The 19,501-nt window shown below is 39.4% G+C and overlaps 1 protein-coding gene across 5 annotated transcripts in view; it reads left to right on the forward strand.

The window, feature by feature from the left end:
* The window catches only part of idua (alpha-L-iduronidase), a 208,306-nt gene that overhangs the window by 95,635 nt on the left and 93,170 nt on the right, over positions 1–19,501 (forward strand). For 3 of the 5 annotated variants that reach the window (XM_048595980.1, XM_048595989.1, XM_048595972.1), the window contains exons 4-5: positions 4,045–4,140; positions 15,125–15,327. In XM_048595980.1, coding sequence (XP_048451937.1) covers positions 4,045–4,140; positions 15,125–15,327 — 299 coding nt within the window. Of the gene's footprint in view, positions 1–4,044; positions 4,141–9,326; positions 9,427–9,508; positions 9,559–15,124; positions 15,328–19,501 lie in introns of all 5 variants that reach the window. The other 2 variants (XM_048595995.1, XM_048595983.1) reach the window with 2 other exon arrangements.

Genomic DNA, 19,501 nt, shown 5'->3' on the forward strand with positions numbered 1-19,501 from the left:
TAAAGGATCACATCAGGGTGGAGGTTCTTGAGTAACAAAATGAATCATCACAATCATTATGGTTAGAGATTAGGAATGTCAAGGTTCAGAAATCAGTGATGGAAGTTGTTTATGGGGCCACTTATAATTGCAATAGTGCTGAACAAAATATTGTGCAAGAGGAAGTTTGGAACAAGAGCATTATAATAATCTTGGGAGGACTTTAACTCTTTATATTGATTAGACAAATCAAATTGGAAAAAGTAATTGGAAAATAAGTTTTTAGAGCACTGCCGAGGCAGTATTTTTGGAATGATATGTTCTGGAACCAGATAAGGTTGTTTTTGATATGGTATTGTGAAATGAACCTTATTTAATTAATAATGTAATAGAGAAAGATACCCTGAGAAAGAGTGATTCTGATACAGATAATTCCATATTGAATTTCAAAATAATGTACTCCAATTTCAGGCAAGAAGGTGAAAATTAAATGTAACCAAATTTATAGCAGTAAGGAAAGAGTTGGTTGAAGTTGATTGGGTGAATAAGCTAAAAGCATGGCAGTACATAAACAGTGAGAAACAGTTACAGAAAAAAAAATGGTCAACAAAAATAAATTCCATTAGAAAAATAGAAATTAGCAATGAAGATCCTGAGGATTGAAAGCATTAAGAAGACAGCAAAGGGTGACAAAATTGATTTAAAAAAGGAAAAAAATGTAGAAAATGAGAGTAAACTAACCAGGAATGTAAAAATATCCCATTAGCATTTTTACAAAGATACAGAATATAAAAATACACTGTAGAGTAGATAAAATCAATTTTGGTGCCTTACAGGCAGGAACAGGCAAAGGAATCATAAAGTGTAATGAAACGGAAGAGACATTGTACAAATATTTTGGCCCAGAATTTTGTCTTGGACTCAGGAAACGAGGGTTGAGTTCATTCCCAACTTCCGAAAGATGAGCTGTACTCTAAACCAAATTACCACCATATTTTTGCCTCAGAGGCGTGGGTTTTCCCAAACCATGATGCAGTGCAGAACGAGCACGGGTACGGAAGTTGACTGATTAGAAGGCCTGCTTGGATTTTGAGGGACAGTACCACAATTTCCAGCATCAATGTTTACACCCTCTAAATCTTGCCCCTCACCCTCCATGAGTCTTAATGCCTGTCCCTACATAGCTAGATGCAGAGAATCCACTATATGCAGATTTTAGGAACTGTGACTTTGAAATGAACGTTATGTAAAAAAAAGGTTCTAGCTATCTAATAGAGCTGTCATTCAGACAGGCTTTAGACTGGGGAGGAAGAAAGAAAACTCATACTAAAATGGAATTTGATCAATATGTTGCTTAAAAAAATTATTCACTCACCACATCAAAGGCAAATAATCCTTTAATAACCACTTCAAACTATTGAACAAAATGTGAATGTTTGTGAAATAAAGTGGTTCTGTAGCTTTTTAAATAATCCTAAATATCAAAACGAACAATTTGGAATTGGAACAATGAATTCTTTGAAACTGAATATCAAATAGACCTTTTCTTCTAAGTTGCAGACCATCTGTTTCTTCACTTTGAAGCAAAATGCATGTCAATTAATGGAGTGAAATGGGTGTTTAGATTTTTTACAACTTTGAAAAATTTCAAAATTGTAAATCTCTGGACATTTAACTGCAATCTAAAACGTGATAGGAGGGTTTCCCAATACATTTTATACAACATTAAAATGCAATATGGCACTTCTTTTTGCCACAGTAAATGTGTTGTAACACATCTTGGCACTTAATCAATACTGGTGAATGTAATGATCAATAGAGCCCCATGGTGAATTGCAATATATTACAACACACCATCTAATAATGACCTCTGAAGTTGGTTACTACTTACCAGTCAGAATGTTTCAGATTTCTCAGCAACCAAACCCCAGTGCTCAAGAACTCTCTTAGAAGATTTTTTAATGCTTCCAAAATCCATACCAGCCCACAAGACTTTCAGAGGTAGGTGGAGGAAATACAAATTTGCGACTCGTAAGGGTGGTCGTAATCTCAGAATTAATGTGTGGGGATGCAACACAAAGCCAACACTAACCCAACCAGTGAAAAAAACATACAAAAACAGTACAGATTTGGAAAATCACTGCAAATTTGAAATTACTGCAAGTTATTATCATTCGCAACCCCATTCCTGTCTCCATTGTTGACCTCTTTGGCAGGAAGCACGAGCATAGGAAATTCCTGTTTCAACCCATCCACCTTGGGAGAAACTGCCTGCAAAAATGGAATTTTGATTGTGGGGTTTGATGATGCAGCCTGTCACTGGGCCAGCTGACCTTGGAAAATGTTTGGAGACAGCTATGGGGACTGCTGAATGTGGAGGCTGACCATTTAAGGGGCCTGCTTTGGTGCTGTCAGACTTCAGCCATTGTAATAAAAACAGCAGGCCCTCTGGACCTCAGCTATACAGACCCCACTAAGTTTCTATGTCACCTCATGCTCTCCATTCACCTCAATGACCCCCAGTGACCCAAATTACATCCCGGAAATAGTCAGTAACAAAGGGACAATTAAAGTGAGAAACTTAAAGTAATTTATATCAGCAGAAAAGCAGCATTGTAGAAACTTTTAAGGTAATAAAATCTATCAGGGATTCTAAAGGAGATAATGGATATACTGGTTACAATTTCCATAATTCCACTGATCCTAGAATGATCCCAAAAGATTATCATAGAATAGAATCCCTACAATGTGGAAGCAGGCCTTTTGGCTCATCGAGTCTACACTGACCCTATGAAGAGTATCCCACCCTATTCCCTATAGCCCTCCATTTCCCATGGCCAATCCACCTAGCCTGCACATCTTTGACTGTGGGAGGAAACCGGACCAACTGGAGGAAACCCGTGCAGGCACAGGGATAATGTGCAAACTCCACACAGACAGTCACCTCAGGCTGGAATCAAACCCAGGTCCCTGGCACTGTGAAGCAGCAGTGCTAACCAATAAGCCACCATGCCAAACTTGCAAAAGTAAAAGCAAAATGAAAGGAAACAGGAAATTATAGATTAGTAAGTCTGGCAACAATTTTAAGAAGAATGTTGGAATCTGTTACTAAAGCATGGCTTTACAAAGGGAAATCACATTTGATAATTGCTTAGGATCTTTTTTCAAGGCAATGTAGATAAAAGAGAACCAGTGATGTATTATACTTGAATTTTCAAAATGTATTTGATGAAATGCCATACAAATGATTAATATGCTCAATAAGAACTCTTGGAATTGGAAATGATATATTAACACAGTTGGAGGATGGTTAACAGATTGGGAACAGAGATTAGGCATGAATGGGGCATATTCCAAAAGCCAGGCTGGAACTGTTGGAAAGCCACAAACGTAAGAGCTTTAGCCTCAGCAACAGGTTGTACCTCCCTAATCAGGCAGCTTTGGGACTGGGCCTTTGCCAGCCTGGAAGGAAAAACCAGCAAAACTTGCAAATGGCATTTACAGTTATGACTTGTGTTTAATTCAAATTGAGTTTCAGTAAGTTATTTCTAAATATTACTTTTTTTAAACTTTTATTTTCCCTGTGGGGGAACAGATGATTTTTTAGACCATGGGAGGTCATGTGTCCAATGCACTGTCCAGGGTTCTGGCCTATGCCTCCCCTTTATTCTGAGGCCGAAGCCCAGCATATGTGGCCTGTCCGTCTGCTGTCTCTGGCCACCAAAGCCTTGACCATTCACATTCCCAAGAAGGATGATGTGTTGGTGCTGAAGAAAGACAACTTCAAGGAGGCAGTTCAGAATACCAGTACCTCCTGATGGAGGTTTGAGATTGATAAGGAGGAGGGGATCTAATCAGGATACTGATAAATAAACCAATTCTGCATATGTTGATGGATATACTTGTACAGGATAGAAAACTAACATGCAGATTCAGAAAACATTCATTACCTCATTTTTTTCAGTCCAGTAGAAAAGTCAGAAATTTAGTCATAATATTTTACTATTGCAAAGATTAGAACTTCATGTACAGTCTACAGTCTACAAAAAGTTTGTTTGTTTATAGATGCATACAGTGTGGCATATGTCTCAAAATGGAACTTTGAAACATGGAATGAACCAGATCATCATGATTTTGATAATTTAACTTTCACAGTTAAAGGTGAGTTTATAATGTAAGTGATAGAACAGTGTAAAACTTGTTATAAATGAAACCTATCATAATGTGACATTCATAAAGTGAGTTTAATGTAAAAGTAGCTTAGATTTTGCTTTTGTCTGTTGCCCCATTTTGGGTTATGTCTAGATTCTTTGACAATGTACTGCCTCTTTTTCATTCCTTAAGACATTGATTACTAACACTGCAGTCAATTGGATAGTACCTCTGATACATTATGCAAGTATCCCTTATACACAGGTGAGCCATGAAAATGGATCTTAGCAGTTGTTTGACTGTTATCCTGGTACCCATGCTGGCTGATAATGTTAGTAGTTCTCTCTGTTTAGGTACTGTCCCATTTTCCTTAAATCAACAATCATAACCATTCTCTTATAATATCAATTCTTCACCCACCCACTGTCCTCTCAAATTACTGTCCCATTTCCAATCACCTTTTCCTCTCCAAAGTACTTGTATATGATGTCACCTCCAAAATTCATGACACCTTTCACTCAATTCAGATTGCCACAATACAAAAATGTTTTTATCTTAAACAAAGGCACACAATACATCCCATGTGTTCAGCTTTTGGTGCAGGCCTTCAACTGTCTAGTCTGAAGCATTGGAAATCCCTTCCTCTCAAGAAAGATTGATCCATTATTGGATATTAAAGGCATCAAGAAGATGGAGAGAAAGCAGGAGTATGACATTGAGAAAGAGGATCAACCTTGATCGAATTGAATGGCCAATTGGCCTACTGCTCCTCCTAGTTTCTATGTTAAATTTCTCTAGGTTTTTAATTTTTCTCCTTTAAGATACTTGAAAATTCATATTTTGTTCAAACATCTGATCATAGTCAGTTTTGTATTCCTAGTTAGTTTGCCCTCACCATTTATTTTCTTTCTGTTAATGATCTTTTTCTCTTCTTTTGCCGGCCTCTGAATTTATCCTGGGGCTATCACTGACTTTTGTTTCCTTATACCCTTTTATTTAAACTTAATTTTCTCCTTAAGTTCCTTGGTTAGCCATCTCTTCTTAGAATCTTTCCTCCTTACTGTGATATATTTTTGCTGAGTATCATGAATTACCTCCTTAAATGCCTGCCACGGTTTGCTTGTTGTCATTCCTGCTAATCTATCCACCCAGTTCACTTTGGCTAACTCTGTCCTCATTTCATTGCTGTTCTCTTTAAGTTAAATACTGTTGTTTCCAGCCCAAGTTTCTCACTCTCAAACTGAATATTACATTCTGTCATGTTATGGTCACTACTTCCTAGAAGATCTTTAACTCTGAGGTAATTTATTAAACCGGCCCCATTACCAGATCCAACCTAGCCTGTTCCCCGGTTGGCTCCATGACACATTGATCTAGGAAACTACCCCTAATGCACTCCATGAATTAATTATCATAATCATTAACTTGATTAACCCAACCAATACGAAGATTAAAGTCTGCCATAATTATTGCTCAGTTCTTTTTACATCCTCCTATTACATGTTGATTTATACCCTATCCTACAGTATGGCTTCTGTTTGGGGTCTATACACTCCTCCTACGAATGTCTTCTTTCCCTCGCTGTTCTTAAACTCCACGCAAATGAGTTCTACATCATCCCGGCTGAAATCATCTCTCTCACCTGTTCTTATGTCATCGCTTATTAATAGTGCCATCTTGTCCTTCTCTGCTGTCTTTGATCACCTAGTAACCACGTCTCCATAAAGACGATGAGATCATATCCATTTACCTTGATTTGCTCCATCAGTTCACCTGGCATCATATATGTAAATGGATTATGAAAACCAGGGCAGGATGCATTCAACCAAATCATGTCCTCAGTCATTCATCCTTAACATGACAAATCTCAACCTTCCATTTAAAGAATAAATTACCCGACTCACCTAGTTGCTGCTACTCCCAGGCATGCAGTACCTCATGACTCCTATGTTTTAATTCCTCCCACAGAATTGTCACAGTGCAGAGTGAGACCATTTGCCCCATCATTTTTACACCAGCTCTCTGATGAGCATTATGACTTAGTCTCATTTTACTACATTTTCCCCCACACCCTTGCACGTTATTTCTAATCTAATAATCATTCAGTGCTTTTGAGTGTCTCGACTCTCCCTTCACCACAGTAACAGGCAGCACATTCTAGACCCAAATAACTCACTGCGAAATTTTTTTTATCACGTCCACCCTTTCCATCTAACCTCTTTAGTGTAACCTTTTATTTCTTTCTCACTGATATGTGGTCCAGCTTGCTTTTAAATACATGTTTTGAAAATGAAAGGTTCATTCCGTATTGGGACCTTCAGCAGCAATGATAAGGGATCAGGGAGGCTTGAGCAGACCCTCTGGAGGAAAGGATATTGTTATCAATAACAGGCCTCATGGAGAGAGGGAGAGGCTGACAAAAGATTTCCTCAATCAGATCTTATCTAATGTGCTGTAAAATCATCACTTCTTTCTGTTCTTCCAGCCTTTGCAGTTCACATACTGGTTCTCTTCTCTTCCTAAGTCAATTCTACCAGATTTTCCTTCTTCTCCTGCCTCATCAGTTCAAATTTGTATTCACCTCTGCACCTCCCAGGTCATTTGGTTCTTTCTCTCTCCTTAACCTGAAAATGTTTTCCAGCTTTCCCCCATCTACTCCAGAATGCATGCCAAGTTTCTTCCCCATCAATCTACCTTTCATATGTTTCTCCTTTTCCCTTCAATGCTATCTATTTATTTAAAAAGCTGAAGATGAAAAGCCAAGATAAATAAGTCCCTATGCCTTTATGCCAGATGGCCTGAACTGTTGAATAAAGCTAGTGAGGGGATGGGCTAGAATTATACAATCGTGTCCATGGCACTGAACAGTAACCAATTGAACAACTCTATTCATGGAAGATAAACTGGGTAACAATTGGAAATCTATCTACATTAATGTCAATTCTAGAACAATTATTTCATTTTATCTTGAATTGTGAATCAAATTATAAATTTCTACAATCATTCTGTCCTCACCGCTTTCTTCCAGACAGTGAAGAAATTGTAGGAATAGAGAACAGAAAATGTATGTGATAAATTAAAAATAATCGTAAGAAGCTAAGGGGTGACCTTAGAGAGGTTTATAAAATCATGAGTGGCAGAACCAATGTCTTTTCCCCAGGGTAGGGGAGTCCAAAACTAGAGTGCATAGGTGTAAGGTGAGAGGGGAAAGAATTACCAAGACCTGAGAGGCAGGTTTTTCACACAGAGGATAGTGCGTATGTGGAACAAACTGCCAGAGGAGGGTACAATTACAACATTTAAAAGACATTTGGACATGTACATGGATAGGAAAGGGTTAGAGGGATATGGACCAAATGCAGGCAAATGAGACTAATTCAGTTCAGGGAACCTGGTTGGGCTGAAGGACCTGTTTCTATGCTGTATGACTCTATTACTCTAATTTTAAAATTGAGTCATTATTTACCCAGGAGGAATCATAGGCCAGCATAAAGCAATGATTTTGACTTTGGCATGTCAAGCAAAACCTCAAAATTTGGTGATGATACCATGTAAAGGTTTATTCAAGGAATAAGTACTCTTTGAAAAAGATAATTAGGCCAGGAAAATAGAGGGATGTATTCAATTAATGTGACTTTATACTTTAATCAGTAAGACAACAAATAGAAACATGTGTTCAATTGAAAAATTCTGAAGTGTGAGATTGACCAGAGAGCCCTATGAGTTCAAATATATTATTCTGTGAAAGTGCTAGTTCTATTTGGTACAGTCGTAAAATGTCTAATCACATATGACATATTATAACTTAGGATATAGACTGCAATGTAATACAAAAGTAAAGATTCCTTTGTTCATAGTTTATTAATCATACAGGTATTTTCTAATCAACCTATTTAAAGGTTGGAACGGGTGGGACCCGAACTTGGCCCTATTGGTTCAGAGGGAGGGACATTACCACTGCACCACAAGAACCCTTTATTAATCTAAAGATAGTTTTAAATTACTAATTCAGACCTGTTATAATGTACCTCTGGAGCATGAGAAATTTGAACCTGGGCCTTCTGGCTCAGAGGTAGGGACACTAGTACTGCACCACAGGTGTCTTTTATGAATCTTCTTATAATATAAATCCCAAAATGCTTTTATGCACCACTGAACTTCTGTCCCCACCACCAAATAACCCATATCTTTTTTAAAACTTGATCCACCAACACTAAATCACCTATGTTTCTAACTAAATTACCAACTTGCGCACAGTGCTCATCAGTGACAACAAAAACGAAGGAAAGATAGGAAGAGAGGAGGGGAGTAAATCAAAATGTACGCCAGGTGAAAGGACATACCCATAAATATTTTAAATCAATTTGTTTACACACGTTATGGCGCGCCTCTAGAGTAGATGGGACTTGAACCCAAAGCTCCTGTTAAAAAGGTTAAGAAACACATAGTCTCCATAGTCGCAGTAGATCAGAGGCTTGGTCTGTAATTAGAGATGACTCTTGGTGATTTTAACCTGAGGGTCACCATACCTCAGCCAATATAAGAATTGAAGCCACACTTTTGGCATCACTCTGAATTGCAAACTAGCTATCCAGCCAATTGTGTGGTCTGATGCCTAAGGTACCAAGGTGGTACATAGTAGCACTGTGCCATAAGAGTCCTATGTTAAACTTTGTTCAAAATATATTTTCCAATCAGCCAGTTCAGAGATGTTATTACATACCTCTAGATGAGCTAGGACTTGAACATTTGTTTTCCTGGTTAAGAGGTAGACACTACACTGTGCCACAAGAACCTTTATTAATTTCTTTCCCTGTAAAATCACCTGTTTCCAGTTAATCAATTTACCCGCAAAGGCCAACATTTATTAATCTTTTCATTACTCTCTGCACCAAATTCTGACTTTGCTCTAAATTCCCAGAAATACACACTCACTCTACTGTGTCTCACTTAGGATGTGTTCTCTCTCAATTGCTCGTGTGAAGCTTACTGTTGTATACTTTCAATTGTCCATTTTTAAATAGAGCTTGTAAGTATTAGATGTTATTTTTCAGTTGTACGTTTGCTAGATGACCCCAAGTGTGCAAAGAATTACACAGATAGCCAATTTAAGACTGTCAGTTGGGCTTACAATGTGGTGCACTTGAATGTATTGAAAGCTACATAAGCAATACACAGGGCTCTGTTCTTTCCAGACAGAAAGAACACATACGTGCAGTGTGCCTGTTCCAAGTTCAAGAAATGCGTGAAAGCCATTTTGCTGGTACATCCCAGGGCAATGCCCTGCCTGATCAGGTCAGAAAACACACAACACCAGGTTATAGTCCAACAGGTTTATTTGAAAACGCTAGCTTTCTAAGCTCTGCTCCTTCCTCAGGTGTGGTGTGGAAGAAGAGGTATACCGACACAGAATTTATAAGCAGAAAGGTAACAACTCTAAAATTGGCATACTGATGACCTCCAGTTGAATATTTAATCAGTTAGAAAGGAGAAGCAGGTTTCTATTGATTAAAATGCAAATCCCAGAATTTCTTTCAAGTCATTGCCCCGAGATAATTAAAGGTTTTATCACTGTATACAAGAGGTGACATCTCAGGTCAGACAATGCATTTTAGGTATGAGGCCTTGTTTAGAATCTGAATCTAAATCTTGAATTGGTAATCTTGCAAATTGTCCTGATGAGTGTAACACATAAAGTTTCAACAAAAATGTGCCTTTTTCAGGAATAATCAAATAATCCAAATACCTGCTTAACTACTTGCTACATTAAGAAGTAATGAAGGGATGATAAAGTTGTTCAGTTTGGTATTAGAGTGCATTTGCAGTTATGATGTTAGATTATGGCAAGGTAATTTGTTAAACCTATAAATATCCCATAGAATAGATTCATTAGGATCGTCCCAGAGTGATAAACTGTAATTTGGAGGACAGACTTGAGATGCTGAGCTGATTGCCACTGGATCGAGAGCTTTTGAAAATTATATGCGATTTTGAAAGAGTGAATAGAAAACTGTAGATCTTCAGGTTGTCGTGTCAACCACAAAGACCATAAGACATAGGAGCAGAAATTAGGCCATTCGGCCCATCGAGTCTGCTCTGCCATTCAATCATGGCTGATAAGTTCCTCAACCCCATTCTCCTGCTTTCTCCCTGTAACCCTTGATCCCCTTGATAATCAAGAACCTATCTATCTCAGCCTTAAATGTACTCAATGACCTGGCCTTCTGTGGCAGTGAATTCCATAGATTCACCACTCTCTGGCTGAAGAAGTTTCTCCTTATCTCCGTTCTAAAAGGTCTTCCCTTTACTCTAAGGCTGTGCCCTCAGGTCTTAGACTCTCCTACCAATGGAAGCATCTTCCCAACATCCACTCTGTCCAGGCCATTCAGTATTCTGAAAGTTTCAATTAGATACCCCTCATCCTTCTAAACTCCAATGAGTATAGACCCAGAGTCCTCAAGCGTTCCTCATATGTTAAGCTTTCCATTCCTGGGACCATTCTCGTGAATCCCCTCTGAACCCACTCCAGGGCCAATATATCCTTCCTGAGATATGGGGCCCAAACCTGCACACAATTCTCCAAATGTGGCCTGACCAGAGCCTTATAAGCCTCAGTAGTACATCCCTGCTTTTTTATTCAAAATAAATGCCAACATTGCATTTGCCTTCCTGACTACTGACTCAACCTGCAAGTTTACCTTGAGAGAATCCTGGACTAGAACTCCCAAGTCTCTTTGCACTTCAGTCTTCTGAACTTTCTCCCCATTTAGAAAATAGTCCATGCTTTTATTCTTCTTACCAAAATGCATGACCTCACACTTTCCCACGTTGTACTCCATCTGCCACTTCTTTGCCCACTCTCCTAACCTGTCCAAATCCTTCTATAGCCTCGCCACCTCCTCAGTACTACCTGTCCCTCCACCTATCTTTGTATCGTCTGCAAATTTAGCCAGAATGCCCACAGTTCCTTCATCTAGATCATTAATGTACAAAGTGAAAAGTTGTGGTCCCAGCACTGAACTTTGCGGAACACCACTTGTCACCGGCTGCCATCCTGAGAAAGTCCCCTTTATCCCCACTCTCTGCTTTCTGCCAGGCAGCCAATCTTCTATCCATGCTAGCACCTTGCCTCTAACACCGTGGGCCCTTATCTTACTCAGCAGCCTCCTGTGTGGCACCTTATTCAAGGGCCTTCTTGAACTCCAGGTAGATAACATCCATTGGCTCTACTTTGTCTACCCTGCTCATTACTTCCTCAAAGAATGCTAGCAGATTTGTCAGGCATGACCTCCCCTTGATGAAACCATGCTGACTTTGCCCTATTTTATTATACACTTCCAAATATTCTGAAATCTTATCCTTTACAATGTAGTCCAAAATCTTACCCACAACCGAGGTTAGGCTAATCGGCCTGTAATTTTCCGTCTTTTGCCTTACTCTCTTTTTAAACAGGGGTGTCATATTACCAATTTTCCAGTTTCCAAAGGATCATTGATTTGAAGTTGGTACTAAATATTTGAATTTAGGAGACATTTCATTTGGAACAAAGAACAATACAGCATTGGAGCAGGCCCTTCAAACCTGCACCGATACATTTTGTCCTTCCACACTAAAATGGTCTTCACCTACAGTATCAGTATCTCTCTATTCCCTTTCTATTCATGTATTCATCCAGGTGCTTCTTGGATGCTTCCACCACCACCACCTCTGCCAGTCCGTTCCAGGTGTTCACCACCCTTTGTGTGAAAACCCTGTCTCACACATCTCTTTTAAACACCACCCCCCAAATTGAACCTGTGTCCCCTATTAATTGATTCTTCCACCCTGGGAGAAAGCCTTATACTTTCCACTCTATCCATGCCATTCACAGTCTTACAAACTTCTATCAGGTTGCCCCTCAACCTCCTGCATTCCAGTGAAAACAAGCCCAGTCTATCCAACCTTCCTTCATTGCTAAAATTCCCCTATACTAGGCAACATCCTGGTAAGCTTTTTCTGTATTCTCTCCAAAGCATCCGCATCCTTCTGGTAGTGTGGTGACCAGACCTGTATGCAATATTTCAAGTTTGACCTAACGAAAGCTCTATAAAGCTGCAGGCTAATTTGTCCAACCTTCTATTCAGTGCCCCTTCCAATGAAGGCAAGCATGCCAAAGGCCTTTTTTTTAATTACCTTATCTACCTGCGCTGCCACCTTCAGTGATCTGTGGACCTGCACACCCAGATCCTTTTTCATAACAATACTCCTAAGGGTTCTGCCATTCATTGTGCAATTGCCACCTGTGTTTCACCTCCAGCTGATCTGTATCCTCTGACAATCCTCCTCACTATCCGCAACTCCACCAATCTTTGTATCGTCGGCAAACTTACTTGTTAGACCAGCCACGTTTTCCTCCAAATCATTTATATAGACCACGAACAGCAGAAGCCCCAGCACTGATCCCTGTGGAACACTACTAGTCACAACACTCCATTCTGAAAAGCATCCTTCCATTGCTACCCTCTTTCTTGTATGATAAAGCTAGGTCTGTATCCATCTTGCCAGCTCATTCCTGATAGCATGTGATTTCACCATTCGTGCCAGTCCACCATGAGGGACCTTGTCAAAGGCTTTACTGAAGTCCATGTAGACAACATCAACTGCTTTTCCCTCATCAATCATCTTCATCACCTCTTCAAAAAAATCTCGATCAATTTCGTGAGGCATGACCTCCCCACACAAAACTATGTTGTCTATCACAAATAAATCCATTTGCTTCTAAACGTGTACAGATCTTGTTCCTGAGAATCTTTTCCAATAATTTCCCTACCACCGCTGTGAGACTCACAGGCCTGTAATTTCCTGGATTACCCTTGCTACCCTTTTTAAACAATGGAAATGAATTATTGTAGCTTTCCCTAGTATTGTCAGCAAAAACTTCTTGAGCTAATTGTTTCTTTTACTAGTTTCTACAGTTGGCAGCTTTGAAACCAGAGAACCTGGGAACCAGAGCAGCAGGTCAGCGACTGTAGGGATTGAGAGGAAGGTACATGTTAGGCCCAGTAAATCAGAAAGAAAGGACAGTAAGAGAGACAGGTAAATGTACATGATGGTACTAGTGGGCTGAAGTATGTTTATTTTAACACAAGGAGTATTATAAATAAGGCAGATGAGCTTAGAGCCTGGATCAATACATGGGACTATGATGCTGTCATTACAGACATTTGGTTGAGAGAGGTGCAGGACTGTCTGCTCAACGGGAGGGATGGTAAGCAGTCTTTCTGCTTTGAAATAGTGGGCAGGAGTAGAATGCTGTGTGGGTTTGATGGTGACCTGTGAAATTCCCCGCACATGTTGATTTGTTACAAGAGTCGTCGTGTTGGAAAATTTCATGAACGTCTGAAATGTTGAGAGCTTTGTAAACATGTCTTGATAAAGCACTGAAGATATAAAGGTTTTAAGTTGTTGCAGTTTGTTGGAAGGCTGAAGACAGGGTGTGACTGTTGTCAGCATCACTATGTTCCAGATGGCAAAAAAATGCTCTGTTTTTATATCTGCCAATCTAAGTTTTAGATGCATAGTAAAACAAAAAGATTATAGACTTTGGTTATGCAGAATGTTTGGTGTCCACTTTAAAGAAAGTGTTGAATGTGAAGTTGTGAAGGATTGACCTGAGGATGGACCGGCATGGAAGTTGACCAGAACGAACAGATAGAATAGGATAGAATCCCTACAGTATGGAAACAGGCCCTTTGGCCCAACAAGTTCAAACAACCCTCAGAGTATCCCACCCAGACCCATCCCCAGACACTATGGGCATTTTAGCATGGCCAATTCCACCTAGCCTGCACATCTTTGGATTGTGGGAGGAAACCGGAGCCCCTGGAGGAAACCCACACAGACAAGGGGAGAATGTGCAAACTCCACACAGACAGTTGCCTGAGGGTGGAATCAAATCCGGGTCCCTGGCGCTGTGAGGCAACAGTGCTAACCACTGAGCCACCATGCCGCCCAATGTGATGAAACAACACGCAGGTTAAGATTTAAGATCTTCAGGAGGAAAGGATTTGAATAGGAAGAAATCACGAAAGCCACGCAGAATGAGCTAGCCATTACAGTTGAAGAGCTCCTAAAAGAACAGATTGGCAGAATTTGAGAGCAGGTGGGGGTGGATGAGGCAGTCGTGTAATTGAAGAATACGTTTCAGGGCTGAGGTCTTCCGGAACAAGTCAGATAAGGACAGGAATATGGACTGAGCCTGGTTTGTATGTTGAGAGTCCAGTAATTTGATGCTAAAATTGAGTTTATAAAATCATGAGGGGATAGATAGGGTAAATAGACAAGGTCTTTTCCCTGGGGTGGGGGGGTCCAAAACTAGAGGGCAAAGGTTTAAGGTGGGAGGGGAAAGAATTAGAAGGGACCTGAGGGGCAACTTTTTCATCAGAGGGTGGTGCATGTATTGAATGAGCTGCCAGAGGAAGTGGTGGAGGGTAGTATAATTACAACATTTAAAAGGCGTCTGGATGGGTATATGAATAGGAAGGGTTTAGAGGGATATGGGCCAAATGCTGGCAAATGAGACTAGATTTATCTAGGATATCTGGTTGGCATGGATGAGTTGGACCGAAGGGCCTGTTTCCGTGACAGGGTTGAATTATCTAAAACTAGGTGGCATGCATTTAAAGTGAGAGGGGGAAAGTTCAAAGGACATGTGAGGGGCAATTTTTTTACACAGAGAATGGTCGGAGTGTGGAACGCGCTGCCAGGGGTGGTGGAGGCAGATATGTTAGGAGCGTCTAAGAGACTTCTAAATAAGCACATGAATATGCAAGGAGTGGAGGGATATGGACGAAGGACAAAGAAGGGATTAGTTTAATTTGGCGTCATGTTCGGCACAGCATCAGCCGAAGGACCCATTCCTATGCTGTATTGTTCTATATTTATGAAAGAAAATAGCTTGTTGAATTGCAGCCTTTTAACAAAATTGTAAGATTAATGACTTGTGTGATTTTAGGATTCCAAAACTACTATGACGCCTGTTCAGAAGGTTTGAAAGATGCTAACACACAACTTCAACTAGGTGGCCCTGGAGATTCATGTCATCCTCCTCCACATTCACCTATCAGTTGGGGTTTGCTGAATCACTGTTATAATGGAACCAACTTCTTTACAGGAGAAATTGGAATACGACTAGATTATATTGCTTTACACAAGAAGGTGAGTCAGCCTGAATTGTTTAAAGTTTCAGAGATAGTAAACTGTTTGAAAATTATTTTATTTTTGGACTGCTTTTTCTAAACAAAATTATTTACAATTAGGTTTGTGGGTGGTTGATTTTATTTTTGGCTTTCAAACCTTATGTAGGAGATTGGAACATGGAATAGAAAAAATAATAATTAATATTAGCACATTTTTTCTTTCATGTGTTTACCTGTTTGTTGAGAAGCATTAATTGCTTGCAATCATACTAACACAATCACAGACTTTTCACAATAGTAAATTGTCTAGAATACATATTTATAATGTTATAGAATGAGACTACACTAGGAGTCCTGGATTTGTTTACAAAAAAATGCTGCTGGAAACAAAGACCACCACAATTTCTGGCTTTAATCCAGCTGACTGGATTTCCCATGGCTATGCACAATAACAGTACGTCTTAACTAGCTGGCTTGTACAGACTATTACTGCACCAAATGACTGCAGTGACTGAAGACAGTTAACTATCACCCGCAGGGAATGTGGGAATGAGTAATAAGTGCAGGCAGTTAAATCTAGAATGTTAAATTAAATCTGCTTTCAGTTGCTTTTTTGCATATTCAAATATCAGACCTTCAATCCCTACGGGGTTTCCATTTACAGGATACCACAGTCAATCCAAAAATTCATTATGGCTACCACACAATTAAGGAATTTTGTGCATGAATTTCAGTATTGATTCAATGCCAGTTGAATCAAATAGCATGTATTTTGGTTATTCAAAATAGTTAGAGCACAGATGATTCTTAATCAGTCTGCACTTGCAAAACTCCAACCAAACGCTCCACAATTGTGCAACACTTGGTGAACAATCCTCAATGTGGTAATACCTACACTGACAACCAATTTATGATGACCAGTCAACCTCGTAACATGGCTTTTTTACACTTCCTAGAAACGACATGTTCATACTCAAAGACCTGTTTTTTTTCAAAACAAAGGATACATAGCTTTTTTTTAAAATGAATTACCTGGAAGCTTAACCGTCCAAATCTCCCTGTTGCTTTCACGAGACAATGCCTCGGACAGTCAAAGTCAACTCGCTAAGCAATTAGCACCTTTTGTTCTTACATAATAAACTGTTGTTACCTTTTGAAATTTGGCAGTTTTGTATTGTCCGAACAAATGCAAGACGAAATAAATTTCAACATGTGCCTCTTTTCTCCAATATTCAAGTTCTGTAGCACCAAGCAACAATTAATTAAATCTGTGAAACAACCATTCCATGCCTGGCATATCCTACCAGATGTCCCAAAGCTGAATACAGTACTCCAGATTAAATCTACCAAGGCAGTATATAACTGAAGCATGACATCAGCTTCCCCCAAATAGAATCGTATTCCAAAGAGATTTTTGAGATTGTCAACCTCCTTTTTAATTACATTTGATAACTGTACATTAGCTTTTTGTGACTTCTGTACGTAAATATCCTTTCCTGTTCCAAAGCAGTGACCTTTTCTCTACCATAAAGTCAGAAATGGGGATTTTCACTGATTAAACACGTTCAGCATCATTCACGACTTTTCGCATATCAAAAGTTGCTGCATATGGGCAGACATCTCGGCAGCATTCAGGCTTGGACAGCCAAGTAACAAGTAGCTTTCATGCCACCAAGTTATGATCATTTCTAATAGGAGAGAGTGTAACCAACTCTTACATTCAAAAGCATTAACGTCTCTGTATTCATCCTCTCCAAACAATCTCTTGGGAGTTTCCAGTGACCAGAAGCTGATCTGGACTAACTATGTAAATATGGTGGCTATAATATTAGATCAAGGGTTAGAAATTCTACGGTGAGTAACTTCCTGACTCTCCAACAGCCTGTCCACAAGTCACAATTGTGGTGGAATACTGTCCACTTCCATGCAACTGCAACAACACTTGGGAAGCTCAACGCCATCCAGGACAATGTAGTCCACTTGATTTGTACCTCATCCACTGTCTTGAGCATTCATTCTCTGCACCAGCAATGCTCAATGGCTGTAATGTTAACCATCAGAAAGATGATATGCAGCATCTCACCAAGACATATTCAAAGGCACCTTCTAAACCCATAACTTTACCATTTCAAAGAAAGAAGGGCAGCAAATGCATGGAAACAATATAATCTGCAAGTTCACCTCCATGCCATGCGCGATGCTGACTTAGAACTATATTGACATTCCTTAACTCTCACTGTATCAAAATCCTGGCAATTCTTTTCTGATATCACTTTGAATGTACCTACATAACATGAATTGCACTGGTTCAAGAAGGCAGCTCACAACCACCTTATCAAGGGCAGTTAGGGATGGGGAGTAAATGCTGGTGTAGCAAGCAATGTGCACATCCTGTCAATGAATACATAAAAGGAAGCTGCTAGATACTGGATACAAGTAACTTCTCCAAATTGATGTTAAACAAAGAGATCTATAATTCTCTGGTTCTAAAGAATTTTGTACGTTTCAATAAGGTTCTCCCTTATTTCTTAAATGGTGAAGTGAGATTTGCAAGTTTCAATCCAAATGCTGTGTATTTTGGACTATCATTACTAGATATCTTCAATTTCCAAACCTCTTTCTTTTAGTAATAGTTCTTTTAGAATGCTGATGTGGGACACCTTCAGATTTTGGAGAAATGACTTGTTTTAAATTCCATAATTTTCTGTCTTTTTTTAAACTTACATTAAATGCAGTAAGTTTTTCCTTCTTAATAGTAAGCACCCCTGTACTTTACCATAAGGCAGAGGAGCAGAAATAAACTACTCAGTCCATCAAGTCTGCTCAATGAGAGCATGGCTGATCTGATAATCCTCAACTCTACTTACCTGCTTTTTTACCTATAACCATTGATACCCTTACTGATTAAAAAAATCTATCTATATCAACACGAAGATACTTAATGACCCAGTGTCAGAAGCCCTCTGCGTTGAGGAATTCCACAGAAGAGAAGAAATTCCTCCTCATATCTGTTAAATGTGCAACCCCTAATTGTGACATTATGCTCTCTGGTATGAGACTTTCCCATAAGGGGAAACAACCTTTTCACATATACCCTGTCAACTCCTCTCAGAATCTTGAATATTTCAATCAGGCCACCTCTCATTCCAACTAGTAGCGGCCAAATCTATTCAACCATTCCTAAGAGCAGCAGTAGGCATTTAATGCGTTAAGCCTGTTCTGCCATTCGTTGAGATCCTGGCTGATCTATGGCTGAACTCCATATACCTGCTTTGGCCATATCCCTTAACACATTTGCTATCCTCATAAAACAGTCCCTGTATAGCTGGTATCAGCACACTGAACCTTCTGTGGACTGCTTCCAATGTCTGTATGCGTTTCCTTAAATAAGGGGCCCAAAGCTGTTCTCAGGACTCCAGATGTGAGCTATCTAGTGTCTTGATAGTTTTAGTAAAACCTGTGTAATTTTATAGTCCATTTTCTTCGAAATAAATGCCACACTCCATTTGCCTTCCCTGTTACCTGCTGAACTTGGATGATAGCTTTTTGTGATTCATGGATGAGACCCATAAATCCCTCTGTTCTGTAACTTTTTGCAGTCTTTCTCCATTTAATTAATATTTGGCTCCTCTATTCATCCAGCCAAATTGCATACCTCTCATTATATTCCGTTTGCCAAATTTTTGCCCACTTGATTTTTCTGCCTATATTTCTCAGCAGACTCTTTGTGTCTCTTCAACATCTTCATCACTTGACTTCTCACCTATTTTTGTGTCATCAGCAAATTTCACTCTGGTGCCTTCACTTTTCTCATCCAGTATATATTGCAAATAATTGTGGCCTGATCACTGCTCTCTGTGGCACTCTACTAGTTACAGACTGCCATCCTGAAAATGTCCCCCTTATCCAACTCTCTCTTCCATTAGTTAGCCAGTCCTCTATCCAAGTTAATATAGCTCCTCCAATTCCATCAGCTTTTGTTGGGTAACGTAATGTGTAGCATGTTATTGAAAGCCTTCTGAAAATGCAATGTAATGCTATTGATAGGTAAGGCACCATCAGTTAATTTAGATCTTTTTGTTATTACAGTGGTAAACAACCTGTGCTTACTGACAAAAACAAAGACAGCCTCTTCAGTATTTCTTTACCTTTCATTAAAACTCACTGTTAACAACTGGTTAAATGCTTTATAA

This window comes from Rhincodon typus, chromosome 1, assembly GCF_021869965.1.
Source record: "Rhincodon typus isolate 14 chromosome 1, sRhiTyp1.1, whole genome shotgun sequence".
NCBI lineage: Eukaryota > Metazoa > Chordata > Chondrichthyes > Orectolobiformes > Rhincodontidae > Rhincodon > Rhincodon typus.